Below are 22,561 nucleotides of genomic sequence, written 5' to 3'. Positions count from 1 at the left end.
ATTCATCTTAAAATATGAGCAGATGTTCGCCTGGAGGCCAAGGTCCTGACCCACCAAGCCGACTTCTCCTGCTCCTAAGAATTATGGGATAGCGCCCTGAGGAGAAGCCACTGCTCCGGCTTCAGACACCCACAGTCTCTCTGCACCTCTTGCCCAGCATGGAGGAGTGTCCGTAATTATGTAAATATTGTGGGATTTTATTTTATTTATTTATTTATTTATTTATTTTTTTTATTTTTTTTTTTTTTTGACAGTGCTTTCTGCTTTATTCAACCTTCCTGGTGGGGACGACTGAAGGACACTCAGGGAGAGAACCACACCACAGGGACCCATCTTCACAGAAAGGGCTCAATGTTGATTTCCAGGGCGGAGCAGGGCATGTTCAGCTCAAATTTGGTGATAACATCAGGATGAAGGACACCCAGCTTGCCAATGCTCTGACCCCTGGCAAAGACCTCAGCACATCGCCCAGGGAAGAAAGCAGGGCCTTCTGATGCTTTGATCATATATCCTCTCTTCTTTTCACCAGGAGGCACATCAAGCAGCTGCATAATTCTGTCCAGTAGCCCGTGGATTATCTCAAACCCAGGATTCTTGTTGTAATAAACAGCACAAAGGTGCCTGTAGTTCCTTGCACCTACATCTCTGCTAGAATCTTTTACTACAATGTCAGAGATTTCAAACAGCTTCAGAGGAAGAGGCATCTTCCGATTCGCTGCTATGGTCTTTAGGATGCCAGGAAGAAGGGTAGTGCGCGCCACCTGAAACTCAGCTGTTTTAGGATTACTTATATGGACTGCATTTGTTGCAGAGATAGCCAAACCAAGTTTATCAGCAATATCTTCCTGGGAGCATAGAGCAAACGTAAGTGCTTCCGTGAAGCCAGCAGCTGCCATGTCATGTCGTAGAAGTTCCGTGAGTTTGTTAAGGGGAAATTGATTAGCTATGGTGTATGTTTTCGGGAGAGCCATCTGAATGTTGTTATATCCATAGGCAATAGCTGCATCTTCTACAATATCACATGCATGGATAACGTCTGCTCTGGTTGGAGGGATTTCAATCTCAATCTGATTCCCATCGCCAATGACTTCTGACTTTAGGAACATCCTAGTCAAAAGCTTAGCAATATTTTCTGGTGTTTCTCTGATTCCAACTTTTTTGTTAATGAGTTCAGCCCTCACCATCTCCTTTCGGTAAGTCAGTTCTGGAAAGGTATGTGATTTTCCATTAGGAAAAACTACCTCAGCTGCTTCAACCGTAAATTGATTCTCACAATATTCACTGAACATGGTGACAATAATATCAAGAACTATTTTTGCCTTAGTAAAGTCAGTTCCTGTGCATTCGATAAATACATTTCTAGTATTTACTGTTATTTTGGAATGGTTTCCATTGATGATTGGAGGCATTGATAGGACGACACCATTGCTATCATAGATAATTGGGTACAAGGGGTTATTTTCAATGATATGTAAGTAATGTTTAAGATGGTTGTCAGTCTTGTATATATTCATCAGTTCACAGGCTGTATACTCCTTTGTCTTATTTAGAGGTTTGAATTTGATATCTGAAGGTCGCTTCGCAGTGTAAGTAAATGGGCCTGACAAAGTGTCCAAATCATGGGTACCGATAGCAACCAATGCTCTTTTCCTGCAAATGTTCTGATGCAACTTTTCTTGAAGTTCAATGAAGCTGTCATAGCGATCTTTAGTAAACTTTATATTTCGGAGAACTGCTGCTACTGCGTAAGGGCGTATTTTAGCTGTCTCTTCTGTGATGATCAATTTCTGGATTTCTCCATTAGGCATTACCCGTTTATATACTGGAGCCTTTATCCTTTCTTTAAAGACTTGAAGTCCTCGAACCAATCCCTCCAGACATAGGAGATCATATCTATTGGCGGGGACGTCAATTTTGTAAAGAATAACATCAGATGCCCCCTCTGCCTTTTCATTACCTTGTTCCTTACTTATAATTTCCTTCTCAGAAGTGATTTCATCAAGTTCCAGACCAAATTCAAAACATAGTTCATCAAATTCTTCGTCAGTGTAGGTCCGGCCGAGGGCTTGGAAGAGCAAATCGCGCTTCACGCTGACAGTCGGCATGGTGAGTCAATATTGTGGGATTTTAAAACATACCTTATCTAAGTGTCAAAGCATGAGGCAAACACTGCTTCTCACTCTCCTTTGGGAAAGGTCAATGTGCTTCATCCAGTGCGTCTGAGGACTCAGGCACAGGGAGGTGGAGTGCCTGTCCCGGTCCTCACCGGCGCGGTGTTTTGGTGGGACCACAGCCCAGCGCTCTCTGCTCCCATTCCCACAGGGAGATCAGCAGGCCGTCTCCTTCCTCATTAAAGCCTTATTTATTCTAATGCTGAACTCACCGCACAGGTGCAATAAAACACAGTGGAAATTCATTTCTCCCCAGTGACACGACGATCAGTCAATAAACTCAACTATTTCATGCTTCACGAAAGCAAGATTAGATCAGCAGTTAAGATGGTGTAGAAAGCACCTCCATTTCAACAAGTTCCAGGTCACCAAATAAGATATGCAAATGAATTAACTATTTGTAGTAGTAATATGAAAACCGTAATGTATTTCAAGTTAAACTCTAAATACCACATATAAAAATCTTAACATAAATCATGTTTCAAAACAAACCATAAATGCAATTTAAAAATACTTCTCTACCTTGGATATAATAATAAAAATTCATTGACATTTGTCAAAACTATCATATGGATCATATAAATTGTAAACCTGCCTATTTTAGAAAAATAATTTACTCCAAACATTCCAGAGGCGGTTGTGCAAAAATTAGGATAGGAGATTCTTTGGGGTTTTAAGTCCCTTTCTTATTATTGGAAGCATATTTTAAAAAGGACTGAATCATCTCTGGGCTAGACCATCAGATTCCAAGAATTAACAGGTGGCTAAACCAGGTCATTGATAAAAATCCCTTCCAACTGTGAGTCTGTACAATCTGGAGCCATGGGGGCATCAGTGGCCATCAAGCCATTAATTTCCCCATTTTACCCTCTGGAAGTGGCAGGGGGTCTTGAGGGGCTCCGCTACACCAAGTGCGTCACGCCCATCAGAGTCAGCTTCTCTCCACCTGGGCACGAGTGTCCCTCCTATCCCCAGGGGTGTCTGCTCCTATTTGACAGAGGCAACAAGTTACACTTTAGCACCATTTATTATTTTCTTCCAACTACAATGAAACAACTCACTCAGTGTATTCTCTGTACAACACATTCCGCCCAACCCCCACCCCAGCCCAACTTCACCTCTTTCTATTCTGTAGTAATGGCTGGTAGCCAATACTAGATAATCCCCAAGTATTATACCTCAGGTCTACACTGCTTTAGCCCTATCATTTAACGTCAGAGGAGATCCATTCCATCCTCCCGCCTTCCACAATGCCAGACGTGTAGGAAAGCTGTTCGCCTAAATAGGGGTGTCGAACTCAATCAGAGAAGGGGCCAAAATCTAAAATCCAGCCTAAATCGCGGGCCGAATGAATGGTTTACTGAACAGTCATAAACTGACAATGTCATAAACTGACAGCGGAGTGCAGTGATGACAGCGCGGTGCGGGCCACATTGCAAGGCCTGGCGGGCTGGATTTGGCCTGCGGGCCTTGTGTTTGACACATGTGGCCTAAAGAGACAGATATGTTGAGAACAGTGGCACCATCGCCCCTGCTAGAGTCATCTCTTTACCCCAGGACCGCGTTCCAGGACAAGCCTGGCCCGTTCTGATCCTCACTGACAGACCTGGCTGCTGATGCTTCCGCTCGCTCTCCCATGCCCGCTGCTTGGCCCCGAGGAGGGCTTTCACTGTATCCCTAAGCAGCTCTCTTCTCGGTTCCATTCCAGAACATGGTGAGCTCAGAGGTAGGAAATCCGGGGCAGCCAACTCGCTGGCCATCTTCTCCTGGAGATTCCACCCCTGGCTCACATTACGGCTCTCCCGGACAACAACTGCAGCAGCTATGAAAACCCACTCAGACCTCCAACCGCAGGACCGTCAATGCACGCTGCCTCTAGCCATCAGGTCTGTGCCAAGGTCACCCTAGTCCTGTGCTGATCCCAGCCAGGAACGGAGTGGTGGGGACACTGAAGAAGTGCCATTCCTGAGGAGGCGAACTCCTCTGAGGGCCAAGTTTGACTGAAAATGCCCCACTGCTTTGTTTCCTAGAGTTGCTCAGTCTGAAGCCCTCCCTCCCTCCCTCCCTCCTCTCCCTCCCTCTTTCACAGCGTCAGACCTGTACTGTGTCCCGATGGCTCCCCTGGCCTCCCCTGGCGGACGTTCCCCTCACTGGTGTTTTCCACGACGAACCTTTGACCACCTAACGCTCACTGTAGCTCCTCAGCACCCGAAGTATCACAAGCGGTGCCGGCAGAGGCCGGAGGAGACAGTGATGAGATGTCACTCTCTGCCGAGGAGGAGAAGGATGCTGTGGTGTGCGGGACAGGCTGGCAGCTCACTGCTACGGGGTTAACCAGAGGTGACCTGGGAGAATCCCAGTGGAGAGAAATGCCTTTGCAGGGGCCATGGTTCAGGCCTTTGAAAGATGGGAGAGAACACGGCTACAAACGGGCAAGGTGGCTGCGGTCGCACTGATGCCTGGCAGAATGAGGAGGAACTGAGGGCCAGTGCCAAGCGGTTGCCAAGTACATGTGAAAGCCTGAGAGCCTCTCTGATGGCTTACAACGAAGCCCTTAGCAACAGCGGTGTAAGGAGACTCGGCAACATATAAAGCATGGTGGTCAACCCCTGCACTTCTTTTTTTTTTTTCCTTTTTCATTTATTTTTATTGTTGAGAGCATTTCAGACCCATTAACAATGTAAAAGCCACTCTTAGCATGCTGTACAAGAGGATTTGGCCTATGGGCCACAGATTGACACCCACAAATAAAAGGCATGAAAGTTATGCCCTAGCCAGTTTGACTCAGTGGATAGAGCGTCAGCCTGCAGATTGAAGGGTCCCAGGTTCAATTCCAGCCCAGGGCATGTGCCCAGGTTGCGGGCTCACTCCCCAGTAGGAAGTGTGCAGGAGGCAGCCGATCAATGATTCTCTCTCATCACTGATGTTTCTATCTCTCTCTCTCCCTCTCCCTTCCTCTCTGAAATCAATAAAAACATATTTTTTAAAAAGGCAGAGGCCAAAACCGGTTTGGCTCAGTGGATAGAACGTCGGCCTGCGGACTCAAGGGTCCCAGGTTCGATTCCGGTCAGGGGTATGTACCTTGGTTGCAGGCACATCCCCAGTGGGGGGTGTGCAGGAGGCAGCTAATTGATGATTCTCTCTCATCGATGTTTCTGACTCTCTGTCCTTCTCTCTTCCTCTCTGTGAAAAATCAATAAATATATATATTTTAAAAAATTAATAAATAAAATAAAAAGGCATGAAAGTTAGAATTGCACAGCCAAGATCGGTATTTGAGGATAGGGCCCTGGCCACAAAACCCTGGCATACTGAAGCATGGGATGGAGACATCCAGGTGGAGACCCCAGACACACTGGCTTGCACCCACCCTCCCTGGTAGAAGGCAGCATGCCGCTGTATTGCAGAGCATGTCCCTGGCCTGGCCACAGCACCCTCAGGAACTGCCACTCTCCTCTCCCAGCAGGGACACAGAATACTTGGCTTAAACCCCAGAAGAGCCATCAAGCTGGGGGAGTAAGTGCGGGACTGATAAGGGAGGGAAGAGACTATGCACTGAAAAGCCCAAGGAACTAGCTAGCATGAACAAGAGGAGCTGAGGAGTACCCTGATAGTGGCTGAGTTTGCCAAAGGTGCTGGCATAGAAGACTGGATCAGCGGGAATGCACTGGCTTTGGGCACATTCTCCGGACACAGGACCTAACACCCTGGCAAGAATGACAGAAGAGGATGGCTCCTTAGACACCTGGAGTAAGTGGTGACCGCCGGAGAGAAGAAATGCTGAGCTGAGAGATGGGGCTGGTGGAATGGTATATTAGGAATCGGGAAACCCACCGCAGAATGATGTCCCATGGGAGGGCTCAGAACCCTCCCCCTCCCCAAGGACATGAGGAATGTGCTGGTGAGAAAGGCACGGGCACCCCTGAGAAGTCCAGGGGTGGCCCTCTGCAGCCACGGCCAACTAGAACAGGCAGGTGCACACACCTCTGGGCGAGGTAATAGCCATGGACTGTCTGGCCAGCAGCCCACCCCGCCCCCAGGTAACGGAAGCCAGGCAGAGTGGTGTAACCACAGAAGCTGAGGTCGCACATAATGGCCGGTAAAAAGAATCATTGCATGTGGGCAAAAGAATCATTTTTCTAATCTTCCATTCCTTAATTTTATATCGTGCTTGAGGATTCAAAATATGTCCTTATACATCATTTCACTCACCGTCGAAGCAAACTTTGAGACAGGTATTATTATGGAGAAATTGATAGAGATTAAGCTACTCATCCAGACACAACTGCTTCTCCTCAGTATCCCGTTAGGCAAGGAAGTACTGTGCTAGGTGCGAGAAATAAGGGAATAAAATTCCACTTCCTTCTCTTTTCCTCTTATTCTCTTAGTTGTCCTTAGCTTCCACCAAAACCCACACACCTAGGTAAGCATTTCTTTATATATTTATTTATTTATTTATTTATTTATTTATTTTTATTAATCTCAGAGGAAGGGAGAGGGAAAGATAGAGACATTAATGATAAGAGAATCACTAATTGGCTGTCTCCTGCACGGCCCCCACTGGGGAGTGAACCCCCAACACAGGTATGTGCCCTGACCAGACTCGAACTCAAGACCCTTCAGTCCGCAGGCCAATGCTATATCCACTGAGCCAAGCCAGTTAGGGTACTTCTGAAAAACACTCGTCTCATGGTGGTTGCCCAGCAGCGATTTTCCTTTTGGGCTCTGCTTTGTTGAACTGAAAGCTGAACTTGAAATGAGACCAGACACTTTTCTGGAAAACCCAACAGGCATGGAGCTCTGGCCTGGGCTGCTCAGTACAGCTGCACGAGATAAGTCTATCCTTCATCTACACTCTTGCAAATAATCAGTTATTTTTCATTCTTAGATTGTTTGGTCAATGCAAAGTGGTCATTATTTTATTGTTTACTACTTATTCTGAAAGCTGGGTGTTTTTTTCTGTTAACGTAAAAACATTCACACCTGTAAAGAACTTTTATGAGTTTATTTGAGCCAAACTGTCAACAATTTCGGGGAAGCAGAACCTCAACGGATTGGGATAGTGCTCTGGAGAATGGCAGGTTTCCATCTATTTTATACACTACAATTAAAGGAGGGACATAGGTGGGTTACATGAAATCCACTGGTGATAGACCAGAGAGGTGGGAGAAAGCAAGCAGGGTGGGGAGACCTCTGGATAAAAAGTAAAAAGGATAGACACATACTCAGATGGTGTAGGATAGCCAACAGTCAACTATTAACATGATAACAATGAAGGAATTTGTGTTATCTGTCTTAGCACCAAGGCACATTAGGTTGTGCCCCAAGGGGTCCAGAAAAAGGGAAGTTACAAGTTACCCAGACATTTCAAGGATACATTATTGTAGATGCAAAAAGACAGATGGCTCAGTTAAGGTAAAGGGTGACCTTGTCAGTGAAGATACTGGCCTAGGACATAACTACCCACCATAATTGCTTTCAGTTAAAGTTTCATTTCAGACCATCCTTTGTGGTGACTTTAGGTATCTGAGTTTGCAAAACCGCCATGCAGGCCTTCCCTGGGCTGTCAGGTTAGCAAGTGGCCCCTTCCGTCCCCATTTCCAAATTAACATAAATTCCTTAATCTCTGCTTCTGCTTCTACCTAGCCCCTTTAAACTGACTTTATTTAGAATGCTCCTGTCATCTGTCAATACCCCTTCTGTATATAGTCAGTCCCTGTGGCTACTGGCCTTTTTTCAACTAATGTTAGAGAACACACTCCCTAAAGTGGGCTCTCGCTTGATCCACGGCGTTACTTAGTGATAGCCATTTTGTCAGACCTGCTCTTAATTCTTTCAGAGCCTACTGCTTGGATAACTCCCAGAGCTGCCCTCATATTTTCACTGCGCCGTTTATCAGTTTAGGGCCTTTTACTTTCAGGTGAAAGGTTTTCAATGAGGAGGACCCGAAGCCGCACAGAGTCTGCTGACAAACCTTGCTGGCCACTCACCTCTGCAAGCAGATCATGCAGCTCTCCTTCGTTAGGGCAGCATCCCAACGACCTGATGATGGTTCCGATCTCTCTGGGGGAAAAGTGGTCAGAGTCTTAGAATATGCACTCTGAACAGAGGAGAAGCAGTTAACTAACTTGCTCCGAGGCACCTATAGCCATATTCCAGCAGCAGCCTCCACGGGACAGGGGAATCTCGGGAGCTGTGGAGAGTCTGACCGGAGGGGATGAGGCAGAAACGAAGTCGCTCGCAGGTGAGAAAGCAGGTTAATTAGCTTTCTGGCTTAGGAGCAGACATCTCCCCTAAGACTTCTAGAAAGAACAGTCTCACATCTCACTCATATCCCTGATGCCATGATCATGATCTGTCCAGAGGTGAGAAAAAAAAATACCTCCAGGCTGTTAGGTTTATACCCTGTTTCCCGGAAAATAAGAATGCTTATATTAATTTTTTCTCCCAAAGTTGAGCTAGGTCTTATTTTCAGGGGATGTCTTATCTTTCCATGCGCTAGGTCTTATTTTTGGAGGATGTCTTATTTTCGGGGAAACACGGTAGTAATAGAATACAGAGAATAGCAAGTTTTTTAAGACTTCCAGGCTCTGTTTTAAAGTGCTTTAAATATTCATATCCACTTAATCCTCACATTAGCCCTGTGTGGTAGGTACTATTTTTATTGTTCTACAGATGAGGAAAAGTTAGGTAATTTCCCCAAGATGTTAGTAAAAAGAGGAAAGGATTCAAACACAGACAGGTGGAATCCGTATTTTTAACCATTGCACACGGCTGACTGCATAAATCTCAGCTGAGAATTTAATTAGACTTAAAGGAGAATTCCTGACTGTAACAGGTGCTTCTAAGGAGAGATCTGGAAATTCCACCCCATCGGAACCTTGAAGAGAGATCCAAGGATCACAAAGGTATGGTCCAAGGTGCTGGTGGCAAATTCCAGCAGGTCATAATTATGCAAAAAGTTCATCAGGAGGCTGGTGGGCTGGGCTGAAGATCTGCAACAGATATAGGCATTTCCCCTAACCCGGTAGTCGGCAAACTCATTAGACAACAGAGCCAAATATCAATAGTATAATACAACGATTGACATTTCTTTTGAGAGCTGAAAACCAACTTCTTCACATAGGCCACGAAGTTTCAATCGCACTGTACGTGCGCACCCGCACGTGGTACAGCATTTTGTGGAAGAGCCACACTCAAGGGGCCAAAGAGCCGCAGTTTGCCGACCACTGCCCTAACCTCATAATCTTTTCCTGTTTGCCTGCTGCTGGGGGAATAGCTGAAGGAATTTCCCCTAACCTGACAATCTTTTCCTGTTTATCAAGCTTTACCTGTTGGCATTCCTAAGGGGCCAATGTGTTTTCCAGCAAATAAAAAGTGGGTCCCGACATTCGGAGAGCCCACTTCACTAGAAAGTGGAGCTTCCCCTGGCTCTCCCCTGCCTCCCTAATTTACATTTCTTCTCTAGTCTCTATTCATTTACTCGCAGCCCTTCTCCAGATTGCTGAACCCTGGCTGCAGAAAAGACCCTAGCACAGGGGACAGACCTGGCCCTCAGAGAAGGTTTTGTTTGCATAGTGTTGGTGTGTTTATATGGCGCATACATACATGTCACGAGAACTGTCCTATATCTTCTCATTCACACACTTATGTTACAGACCTGGCCCCTGTTTATCACCCTTGGAAAATATCGATTTTGTTCTGTCAAAGAATTTATCTGCAGAAGCAGAGGAATGAGCAAATGCCTCCTAAAGTCCTCCCCAATACTCTGATTCTAAGATTATCTTTTAAAATACACACACAAAACCTGTGGCTTGTGTAAGAGAATGCTCTTGTTCTCAGAAAATATACATTGGGCAGCTGGAGTGGCTCAGTGGTTGAGCATCAACCTATGAACCCAGAGGTCATTGGTTCGATTCCCAGTCTGGGAATATGCCCAGGTTGCAGGCTCAATCCCCAGTAGGGTAGGCGATCAATGATGTTTCTCTCTCATTGATGTTTCTATCTCTCTATCCCTTTCCCATCCTCTCTCTCTAAAAAGCAATATAAACATTTTTTTAAAAGAAAATATATACTGAAGTATTTCTGGCAAAAGGTCACAATGTCTGCAACTTACTCAAATAGTCCAGCAAAATGAAAATGATCATTAAATAATAAAATGCATAAATATGCACATATAAGATGTCCCAAAAAATGTACACACACTTTAACAGCTGATAGCTCAATTTTGAAAATAAAATGTATTTTTATAAACACTGCCTTTATAATTATTCAAAGTGTGTGTATACATTTTTTAGGACACCCTGTATGTGGAGAGAGACAGAGAGCGAGTCTATGCAAGCAAGAGCTCATTTGGCAAAACGCTGAGAACTGGGGGATCCGGGTGAAAGTGCATAGCAGTTTGGCACACCGTTCTTTCTATTGGTCTAGAAGTTTGGAATTTTTTATGAAAAAGTGTTTGTTAAAAAAAATACACATAAGCACATTTCAGTCTCAACCATCAAAACCAAAGTCGTAAGGAATAATAAAAGAAATTCTGCCTTTTATAAACTACTTATAACTCTAACAGGCTGTTCTTCTCAAATGTGTGCCTTCCTCAAAAGGCAATGGAATGCGGTGCATTTCTTTCAGGAGGCCTCCCAAGTCCCTGCACGGAGTCCAGGGAATTAGAGCAGGACACAGATGACTCAGGCTCTCCTGCTCTCATGTCCTGAAACACGCCCGGAGGACAGAATATGGTGATCCCGTGAGCTCCTTTCACTCTGCAATTCTGTGTCAAGACCTGGGAACACAGCAGAGGGGACAGGTGGCCTCTGGATGGAGCTTGGAACCTGGCCATCCTGGGAGAGCCATACAGCTAACTGAGGCGTAGTAAGCTCCCAAAGGTCAGCTAAGGGAAAAGGAGCAGGGCAAGAAAAAACAGAGGCCAGAAAAACATCAGGCCACTGATTCTTGGTATGAACTATAATACAAACTAAAAGCCTTTATGGTTAAATAGTAAGAATGTGTTTCTGTATTGGAGTATACAGACAGTACTAAACATGGAGACAAAGTCATTTCACAACAAATGAGTCACAATAAGTTGCCCAAGAGTGACATCACCATTTGACAGCATTTGGGCCATTTAAATGTGTGAGGGGGATGGGAGGGGCATGTTGATTCTTAGCAAGCCAGCCTTCAGTGTGTGTGGTATCGCGTTTCTGACACAAGGTGGAGCCAGTGCCATTGAGCTAGGTTGTGAGACTTCAGTTTAAGGGCAATCTAAGGTCAAAACATCAAAAAGTGAAGACCTGATTCAAGACAACTGATGCAATTCTAAGTATTTTACCCTCTATGGAATAACTGACACTGGGCTAAGTATAAGAGACTATTAAAAGAAATTCATAAGAAGAAAAAAAGCTGTGAAATTATTTTCATTCATTTAATAAATATTTATTGCACACTACTATGTGCCTAGAACCACATATAGTAGAGCAGTCAACACAGAGAAAACTTTGCCCTCAACGAAAGCATTTTTCACAGATCAATCTTATTTTGACAAAGCCATGAAATGAAGTTGAAATAATGGCTAAATCTCATTTGCAGAACTGCTTTAAAAAAAAAAAAAAAAAAAAAAAAAAAAAAAAAAAAAAAGCCTCCTTTTCCAAATACCCCTCTAATGAAGTGACATTTTTCTGCTACTAGAGTATGTTTTCAGAAAACCCTCTGATTCTAACTTGTTCCATTATTATTTCTTACTCTGTCCTATGTGCTAGAGTTTGCATTCCCCAAAGGAAGAACCCTGGATCTCCTATGGCTCAGGCACTGCCTTAGGCATTGAGGTTACTATCAAGCATTAGACAGACAAGGTCCCTGCTCTAACCATGGAATGCACAATCAAGCAGGAGAAAGCACACACACACACTCAAATAAGTACACATGTGAGCTAACTTTATGAGAAAGCACCACCACCATCATCATGATCCTAACTATTAGCTTGCTAGGGCTGCCACAATGAAATAGCAGACTGGGTGGCTCAAACACGGCATTTACGTTCTCACAGGCTGGAGGCTGAACTCCAGGATCATGGTGCTGGCAGGGTTGGTTTTTCTGAGACCTCTCTTCAGACGGCCATCTTCTCACAGTGTCCTCACTTGGTCTTTCCTCCCTGCACATGCTTCCCCTCGTGTCTCTGCCAAATTCCCTCTTTAAAAAAAATTTTTTTTTATTTGATTTCAGAGAGGAAGGGAGGAGAGAGAGATAAAAATGTCAAAGAATCATTGACTGGCTGCCTCCCATACACTCCACACTGGGGATCAAGCCTGCAATCTGGGTTTTGAGCCCTGACCTGGAATTAAACCATGAACTCCTGGTTTGTAGGCCAACCCTCAACCACTGAGCCCGAAAAAGCCTGGAGTCCTTGAAAACCTCTGCCCCCCTCCCCCAGGTGCTGGAGCCATTTGGGGGCTCAGCCCATCTGATCTCCAGATGACCTAATTTATTATCCCTTACCACTTTTGGCTTTATGCAGTCCTCCTTCGGCAACCCTAACATTTACTAAGTCAGTTGACTGAAACATTTTTCATTGTTGTGAAAGGTCTAAATAATTCCAAATTCAGCACTGTCGAATGGCTGCTTGCTGCCCAAGCAGAAAGTTCACTATCCTGGAGTTCCTTCTAAAGCAATGCTGAGACATTGTGGAGAGACATTCCTTCTATCCACTGTGGCAAACATTTCCATTAAATCTTTCAATGTGTGCAAAGCAGAGTAAGGGGAAGGAACACAGAATGGGGGCAAGAATCCTACAACTTCTATTACACCCATTGATGTCTCCACTGCCTTCTGCCTTTATTTTTTTCTGGTATCAAACTACTCTGTTTCCTGTCCTCCATTCTAGATCTACTGGTATTCATGTCTTTCTCTCATCATTTTATATTCTTTTGTTTTTGCTTCTTTTTGTTATTTTACTTGGGTCATGTATCCCTCCTTAAGCATTATTAATCGGTGTAATTTCCCATTCATGGCTTGATAATACATATCTACCCATCTATACGAATAAAAGAGAAAGATGCAAATTGACCATACCTTTGTGACGCCCACCAGCCAATCAGGAGTGAATATGCAAATTAACCAAATATGGTGTGTTAATTTGCATACACAGGCACCCAGCAGCTGGGGCGGGGCCTCTGGGCAGCATGGGAAGGAGGGGCTGGAGCGGAAAGAGGCGGCTCCAGAGCAGAAAGGCGGTGCAGGCAGCCAGGGAAAGGAAGGCCCGGTCTTGCACTAATCTTCATGCATCGGGCTTCTAGTTTTAAAATAAAATTCTATGCATTCACTCAACAAATATTTACTGAATGCCAACTTTGTGTCTAGCACTCACAGAATTAGTTTGGAACAGGCAATGTAGATATATTCTTTTCACCAGACCATAAAGAATAAGAAGCAGCATGGACCTGAAGCAGTAGTTAGCAAAAGACCTTTTACAGGGCAGCGCAACCATAAATACCTAAAATAGCATGATAAATCCAAGGAATGTTTAAAAAAAGAGCCTTCTTCTATTTTATGAGTTATATCAGTAATTTAGAATAAGAACAAAGAAAGTATTTCCAAACCTCACATCCACTGTATTATTCAGCTCATGGTCAAACACTTCAAAAGCCTCTTTGATTTTTCTTTGCATGTCTGCTACTTGTAGCTCTATAAAAGACAAAGGAAATAAAAATTATTTTACTTTAATTTTTAATTCAATAGAAAATTTTCAATAAACTAGAAATTCTCAGTAAGAAAGAATATGCAGAACTCCTTCCTAATCATCTTAATCTGTCATTTAGCGTGTTTAACTTCCTCGGGCGATCTCAAAGTCCTTTTTTAGACCTTTTTAGTACCAAACGTGCACTACTCTTAAATGCACAGCTTCATGAGTTTTTACGTAAATACTGAGTCATGGAGCCACCACCCAGATAAAAATATAGAACATTTCCCACACAGCCTACCCTCTACCTCATGCAGTAGCCCAAGAGGCCAAGGATTCAGAGCCACCGATATTGAGGTGCACTAGTTGCTCACCTGCTTTGCTTTTCCTACACTTGGGGGGGGGGGGGGGTGAAGTTGGGGGATGGGAAGCATACAAAAGCAACAACTGGTATTGAAAGAATTAAAAAGTAATTTATTTAATGAATATTTATGGAGTGCCTACTATATACTAGACACTATTCTAGGTGTCAGGTTATAGCAAGGAACAAAACAAACAAAAATCTCTGCCTCCATGAGATTTTTTTCTTTTAATCCTTACCCGAGGATATTTTCCCATTGATTTCAGAGAGAGTGGAAGAGAGGGAAAGGGGGAGAGGAATATTGATATGAGAGAAACACATCAATTGGTTGCTTCCCATGCACACCCCAACAAGGGCCAGGACAGGGAAGCTTGCAACTACGGTATGTGCCCTTGACCATAATCGAACCCAGAACCTATTGGTCCGCAGGCTGACACTCTATCCACTGAGCCAAAATGGCTAGGGCTCCCTGGGATTTTTTTATTGGGGAGATACATAAGCTTACACATATTTGGTAAAAGATTTAGAGTAAGTCAAATGGTGCTGGAAAAAATAAAGCAGGGAAGGGATGTGAAGAGTGCTAGGAGTGTGGGTGGGGGGAAAGGGTGGTGTGATGGCTTGGGAAGGCCTACTTCATGATAAGCTGACTTCTATGCAAACCAAAGGAGGGGAAAGAGCCCTGTAAATTACTGCAAGAATAGTTTTTAGGCAGAGAGAACAGAAAAGCAGAATGGCAAGAAATAAGGTCAGAAAAGATGAGTTTTGGGGTGGAGGACAGATTCTATACAGGGGCTACATTAAGGATGTTGTCTTTTACTTTCAATGAGATGAGAAAGCACTGAAGGTTTATAGGCAGTGATGTGATGTGATATGGCCTGGCTTCTATTCGCTTTGGCTATTGTGTTAAGAATATACTAGAGCCCTAACTGGTTTGGCTCAGTGGATAGAGCATCGATCTGTGGATGCATGCATTAACAAAGATGGTGGGTTAATTTGCATACTCAGGTGCGGAGTGGCCAGGGGCAGGGAGGGACGCTTGCATCATCCCCAAATCAACAACACAGGTGTCCGCCCCGCCCCGGCAGCTCCGGGCCCCTGGGCAGTGCGGGAAGGTGGACAGGCAGCTCCAGCCAGAGCAAAGTCGGTGCTGGCAGCCCAGGCAAGGAAGGCCCATTCTTGCATGAATCTTCATGCATCGGGCCTCTAGTATTAGGAATAAAAATATTGGTTCGATATAGTCCAATTCTCAAAAGACTGATATCAGCCAATCTTTCCCAATTAGGAGAGCATAATGTTCCATTATTGCTAAAACTGATACAACAGAGACAGTAGGTACAGTAATCTGATTAAGAGCACTAGCCCTGGAGCTAGACATCTAGGCTCAAACTTGGCTCTTCTACGTACTAGCAGTGAGATCTTGGGTAAGTGGCTGAGTCTCTCTGCCTGTTTCCTCAACTTAAATGGTGATAATAATAGGATCATCCTTGGAAAACAGTACCGCAGTTCCTTAAAAAGCTAAACATCAAATTACCAAATGACCCAGAAAGTCCACTTCTGGATGAATCAGGAACTCGAGAAGATGTTTGTATACTAATGCTCACAAAAGCATTATTCACAGTAGCCAAAAAGTAAAAACAACCCAAAGGTTCATGGATGGATGAATGGATAAACAAAATGTGGTTGCTGAAACCGGTTCGATTCAGTGGACAGAGCGTCGGCCCGAGGACTGAAGGTTCGATTCCAGTCAAGGGCATGTACCTTGGTTGCGAGCCTATCCCCAGTGGGGGGTGTGCAAGAGGCAGCTGATGGAAGACTCTCTCATTGATGTTTCTAGCTCTCTATCTTTCTCTCTTCCTCTCTGTACAAAATCAATAAAATATATTTTTTTTAAATGTGGTATATGCACAGCATGGAATATTTCTCAGCCTTCAAAAGAATTTAAATCCTGGTGCATGCTACAAAATGACTGAATGTCTTCAAGACAGTAAGTGAAATAAGGCAGATACAGGTCAGTACTGCTTAAGTCCATTTACAGGTACGTAGAATAGTCAAACTCACAGAGAGAAAAAAGTAGGACGGCAGCTGCCAGGGGTGGGGTTTGGGAGTTAGTTAGTATGTAATGGGTACAAAGTTTCTGTTTGGGATGATGAAAAGATTCTGAAAATAGATGGTGGCAATGGTTGCACAACAATGTGTACTTTATGACACTGAACTACACTTAAAAAATGGTGACACACTGCATCCTAATTCAAATGTATCGTTGGTTATAAAATTAAAGGGCATACATATTACACAATAAAATGGGTTTAACAATTCTAATACTCATTCTGAACACTGTTATCCAACGTTCCAGGTAGTAATGCCAACCAGCAAGCCAAACCCAAACTAAAACATCATTTTCCCCTTCTTGCCCTTTTCATGAAAATTATAGTCAGACTGACTGTGTATATTCTTGCCAAAGAATGGCTAAAATATCATGATACCATAACATGTCAGAAAGTTATATTAAACTATTATTTTCATATGACAGATTAATAAAAGCTTTAGAAATTTTTGATATCAGAAAAATACATTTAGACTATTCAAATTTAAATAAAGGTATGACTATAACAATTGTCTCCACATGATATTTAAATAATGGCTATTAGTGATTGCAAAAATATTTGGCAACTTACACTGCTCAAATCAACATTTCAAAACAACACCTGAAACAATGCCTCTGATTTTAAAATATCTCATGAAAATGTAACTTTTATATAGAAGAAAATTTTGAGGATTATTAGAATATATAACAAAGACAGTACCTAAGGAAATTATTGTTTTAAGAAATATATTTTAACCCATATATTTATTAGAATAAAATGCAATGTAAACAAATGTATAATCACTGAGTAAAAAAAGTCTGTGCTTCTCTCTATATATTGGTGTAAATTGGTACTGTAGTGGACAGACAGACATGAGCAGAGCCAGAGCAATAGGCCTGGTATGGAATATCGCCAGGGTGGAAAGTCCCAGGTGCCTAGCAATGGGAAAAACTGGGAAAACAAGGGCCTCACCCCCAGGATGGCCTTTCCTCCCCCAGGATACTGCTGGTCTGGAGGTCCAGACCTCCTGACTTATATGTCGATGTTCAGACCCTCCCCTGCCTTTCCTCCCTGGCATGTTGCTAGTCACGTGGTAGCCTCCCTCAGAGGAGAAACAGAGGAGCCGGCGAACAGCCTCCAAGGACTTCATGCAAGCTCTTGCATGACCACTCCCTTAGGCATTAATCCCGCAGGACAGTGAGGTTCTGACCCACATCCAATAACCTTAGGAATAAAGTCTCCAGTCTATTGACAGAGTTTTGGTCAAACCAGGCCTCAGTTGTGTTTCAGCTCCAGGCCCAGAAAGACAGCAAGGCTAACAGAGGGGGTAAGGAAAAGGGGGGGGGGGGGGGGGGGAAGTGAGGTGGCACCACACATGCCATGGCTGACTTTAGGACCAGCTGTGATGGCTCATGACCCCCTACCCTGGCACCAACCAATAAGTTGGGACCACAGCCCTGAAAGAACACCTCCTGGGAAGGAGATGGACATTCCATTGAGATCCTCCCCTGGGACTTTCCCTAAGATCTCCCTCCGCCATTAGAGAGCAAATAAAAACCCAGCATGGAGCACTCAGAGTGTGCTCCTCTCTCTGGAGTGTGCCCCTCGCCTTTGCCCTCTCCTTCCCCCAGGCCTGTACATCTCACTCGCTTTCTCCCAAGTTCCAAAGGCCCATTTTTTGCCTCTAACTTATTCCCTGACCCACACGGCCCAGCTGCTCACTTCTCCCAGAGCTCACTTTCTCTACCTCCGTGCCTTTTTTTATAACTATTTATTTTTTTAATTTTCACCCAAGGGCATGCTGAGAGAGACACTGAAGTGAGAGAAAAGCCAATCAGTGTCCTTCTGTACACTCTCCAACTGGGGGTCAAACACCCAACACAAGCATGGAATCCAACCAGCAATTTCCAGTACACGGATGACACTCAACAAACTGAGCCACTCCAGCCTGGCCCTGTGACTTTCTAAATAAACTTTTGCTTGTATTTGAGTCTTGGCTCTGAACTCTTTCTTAGTCAGAGCTCAAGTACCGAGGTTGCTGAACTGAGGTCCAATCGCCAGTAACATTATGGTGCCATTTCACCGCAAAAGTGCTAAATGGAGTCCATATATCTTCATTAGTTATTAACACACAACAGATTAAGATGTTCTACAAATTTTTAGAAACTTCCATGAAGTGTTTGGCTAATGACAAATTTAGGTCAGTGCAGAAATAAAATCAATTAAAAACCACAGAATCTCAAGTTGAAAGAGAACTCAGATGTCATTTAGCCCTCTCAACTAAAGGCAAAAAAACCTGGTTGAAACATGCTTATGTGGTCATGGACCAGGGTTTGGTTTATTCTTCTCTACTGTAAGGACTTCTCTACTGTAATCACTTTTGTCTTTAAAAAGCATTGTATTGACTATGACCACCACAAATGAAAATGTTTAAATTTACATTTTAAAAAATGTTTACTGGGGTCCTAAAAATGTTTTTTAAAGATCCAGACTCAGTTCCCCTTCACCAGGCAAAAATCTTACTTAACCTGAACTCTTGATAAGTCATGTTAATAGAAGTGTAAAGCCTGGCCTAATGGCTCAGTGGTTGAACACTGACCTATGAACTAGAAGGTCAGGGTTTGTTAGGCACATACCCAAGTTGTGAGCTCTATCCTCAGTGTGGGGCATGCGGGGGAACAGCCTACCTCTCTCTTTCCCTTCCTCTCTGAAATCAATAAAAATGTTTTTTAAAATATAGAAATGTAAAAAAAAAAAAAAAAAAAAAAAAGCCATAATTCATCATTGTGCTCTGGAAAAAATTTCTTTCTACAGAACATGTTTAAACTATACCCTTGATGTATATGAGAAACCGGTTGGTTGGTAATTCTATTTAATTCACTAGTGGCCCAGTGAACAAAATTCATGCACATTAAAGGGGGATTAATTAGAGGAAGTATTTTAATATTGCTATGTGCCCTTTCTCTATAATAGAAGTGCCAGAGATTAAAGAAAATTAGTAACATGTATATGGAAATCTTCCTCCTGTCAGAGGCTAGGGTGTGCGGGGGGACTCAGAGTCAAGTCCCCTCCCACTCATGGTGCCTCAAAATCTAACGAGACCCAGCCCCAGCCAGCCCCACCCCCATCAAGCCCTGCCGAGTAGGGGCACAGCCTCAGGTCCCCTGGCCCAGCATCCAGCAGGGGGGAGCAACCTCAGGTCCCTCATCAAGCCCTGCCTGTGGGGGGAGAGGGGGGGGGGGCCCACAGCCACAGGGACAGCAGTGCACCCTCAGGTCCCCCAACCCAGCACTGGGGTAGGGGGTGTGGCCTGAGGTCCCCCAGCCCAGGACAGAGGGAGCAGCCTGAGGTCCCCTGTCAAGCCCTGCCAGGTGGGGGGTGTGGCCTGAGGTTTCCCAGCCTGCCTCCAGGGTTGGGTTGTGACCTGAGGTCCCCTGTCAAGCCCCACAGGGCAGATAGTGCAGGCTCAGGTCCCATGCCCCAGCCCAGCACAACCCAATCTCAGGTCCCTGCTGATTGATCCTTAAGGCTTGTTATCAGAACTCAGCCTCTGCTATTGGCACAGCCATCTTGTGTTACAGAAACCCCACCTATGCTGTGAGCACTGCCATCTTTGTGACACTGTGATGGTCAATTTGCATATCCCCTCTTTATTAGCTAGGATGATTACATCTAATTCAAAATCAGAAATAATATCTCAAAAATTAAATTAAGCTAAAATTAATATGTAGGTTTTCAGTAGGTTTTCAGTAAGTTTTATGAAATTTTGCCAAGCTTAGAGGAAAATATTAGCAATAATATACTTATTTTCACAGAAATGTCATGTTAGCAGATGTTCTAGAAAATGCTACTTTTTATAGAGTGCCCATTTAGCAAAAGTGAAATGACCATATGTGGAAATAAGCACTTTACAAGATGATCAGATGGTGAAATAATACCAGAAATATTAGTTAACAAGCACACTTTTACTACAAAAGATGCCACATTTCAGACTATCATGTATATTTAAAATATGTTGTATCCTGACTGAAGGTTTATCAATATTGATAAAATAAGAATGTTAGAAGTATTTTTTTGTGTTAATCCAGTGTTCAGCAAACTCATTAGTCAACAGAGCCAAATATCAACAGGACAACGATTGAAATTTCTTTGGAGCGCCAACTTTATTAAACTTAAACTTCTTCTGACACCACTTCTTGAACCTAGACTCGTCCAGGCCGTGGTATTTTGTGGAAGAGCCACACTCAAGGGGCCAAAGAGCCGAATGTGGCTTGAGAGCCACAGTTTGCTGACCACGGTGTTAAACAGTAAGAACACATTTATTATGTACACACCATTCCCCATGCATTCTCATGGGTGTTTACTAGTTACTAACTCTTCAGTGTACTCTTTCAAATGATATCCTTTATATTAAGTTGATTCAGTATCCTGAGTAGAGACAGGAACCGGTATTTTTACAAAGTACCTCAGGGGATTTGATGAGGGGACAAGTTTGAGAATCACTCCATTAATTGACAGGGTAGTTTTAAAGAACATCACGCTTTGCAGTCAGAAACAACCCCAAACCAATCCCTACTCTAACCTTTACAGACCAAGTGGGCTTGGGCAAGCTGTTTAGTTTCCCTAAAACTCAAACATACTTTTCTAAAATGAGAATAATGCCTTAAACACAGAATATGTAAGTATTATACAAGAAAATGTTTATAAATGCTTACAATATGTAAATATAGATGTTAACTGTTAATAACTATTTTAACTGCTCAAACCATCCACCTCTCCTCCATTCCCTACCTTTGTTCCTGCTCCTCTCTCAAGCTGGTACTCTCTAATTTTTCCCCTACATTTTTTTTTTTTTAATACTTTTATTGGTTTCAGAGAGGAAGGGAGATGGAGAAAGAGGTGGAAACATCAATGATGAGAGAGAATCATGGATCTGCTGCCTCCTGCACACCCAACACTGGAGATCGAGCCTGCAACCCAGGCATGTGCCCTGACTAGTAATCAAACCGTGACCCCCTGGTACATAGCTCAACACTCAACCACTGAGCCATGCTTAAAGGCTGGGCAAACTTGTAAGTCTATAAGCCACTCTTTCGATCTCTACCCGCACAGACACCCATCTTCCTTCTTCTTCTCTAGATTAGGCCAACTATTCATCCTCTATGCTTACACATCACTTCAAATAATATTCATTGAACACCTATGATATACTAGTAGACATTGAGGACACAGGAGAGAACAAAACTGATGTGCTGACATTCTAATAGAAAATATATTTTTAAAATTACATAAGTAGCCCTAACCGGTTTATCTCAGTGGATAAAGCATTGGCCCATGGACTAAAGGGTCCCAAATTCGATTCGGTCAAGGGCATGTACCTTGGTTGCGGGCACATCCCCAGCAGGAGGTATGCAGGAGGCAGCTGATTGATGTTTCTCTCTCATTGTTATTTCTAACTCTCTATCCCTCTCCCTTCCTCTCTGTAAAAAATCAATAAAATATATTTTTTAAATTACATAAGTAATTTTCATTGTGATCTAATCATTACACTGCAATCAATTATTTGTGTCTGTTTTTCCCCACTAAATACTAAGTCTTTCACATCTATATCAAGTTCATTTTTATATTTCTGGCATTGAACAATGTCTGGCATAAAGGAGATATTAATAAATATTCTTAATTAAAAAGATGAAAGGCTTAATTAATGAAAGTAAGTTCTGGAGAAGAAAAAAGTAGATGAATTATGAATACAAATGAGGAAAGGAAGGCTCTTCTATTAAAAAACTAAGGGGCACAGGAAAGGAGTGCTGAAGGTATGTTTAAAGGTAGAGGCAACAAGCTGAGGGAGTTCAGGTGTAATGTTTACCATTTTTAAGAAAACAAAGCACAATCCTCTACTGCAGCAGTTCTCAACCTTTCTAATGCCGCGACCCTTTAATACAGTTCCTCCTGTTGTGGTGACCCCAACCATAAAATTATTTCCGTTGCTACTTCATAACTGTGGTTTTGCTACTGTTATGAATCGTAATGTAAAATCTGTGTTTTCTGATGGCCTTAGGCGACCCTGCTAGCAGTTTCAACCTGTGGGTCTCGACTGTAGAGCCTCAGGTTGAGAACCTCTAGCAGAGTCGCCTAAGACCATCAGAAAAAAAACACAGATATTTACATTATGATTCATAACAGTAGCAAAATTACACTTATGAAGTAGCAACGAAAATAAGTGTATGGTTGGGGGTCACCACAACATAAGGAAGTGTATTAAAGGGTCGCGGTA

At 43.4% G+C, this 22,561-nt stretch overlaps 2 protein-coding genes across 2 annotated transcripts in view; both read right to left on the bottom strand.

Moving 5' to 3' along the window:
* The window catches only part of DRC8 (dynein regulatory complex subunit 8), a 51,011-nt gene that overhangs the window by 11,141 nt on the left and 17,309 nt on the right, over positions 1 to 22,561 (bottom strand). Inside the window, exons 2-3 of the mRNA XM_084868965.1 lie at positions 13,763 to 13,847; positions 8,162 to 8,234 (exon numbers count right to left, since the gene is read on the bottom strand). Of these exons, the coding sequence (XP_084725091.1) occupies positions 8,162 to 8,234; positions 13,763 to 13,847 (158 nt within the window). The remainder of the gene's footprint in view (positions 1 to 8,161; positions 8,235 to 13,762; positions 13,848 to 22,561) is intronic.
* LOC311614036 (phenylalanine--tRNA ligase beta subunit-like) lies at positions 232 to 2,107 on the bottom strand. The gene has a single exon (XM_084868519.1). It carries the CDS (start codon positions 2,103 to 2,105, stop codon positions 336 to 338), a length of 1,770 nt encoding a protein of 589 aa, XP_084724645.1. The 5' UTR covers positions 2,106 to 2,107; the 3' UTR covers positions 232 to 335.

Source organism: Pipistrellus hanaki, assembly GCF_964339955.1.
Source record: "Pipistrellus hanaki genome assembly, chromosome: 20".
NCBI classification, from domain to species: domain Eukaryota; kingdom Metazoa; phylum Chordata; class Mammalia; order Chiroptera; family Vespertilionidae; genus Pipistrellus; species Pipistrellus hanaki.
This window is presented reverse-complemented; position numbering and strand designations above follow the sequence as displayed.

Excerpts from the sequence above, each read along its gene's own strand:
- LOC311614036 (XM_084868519.1), bottom strand. The coding sequence starts at position 2,105 with ATGCCGACTGTCAGCGTGAAGCGCGATTTGCTCTTCCAAGCCCTCGGC.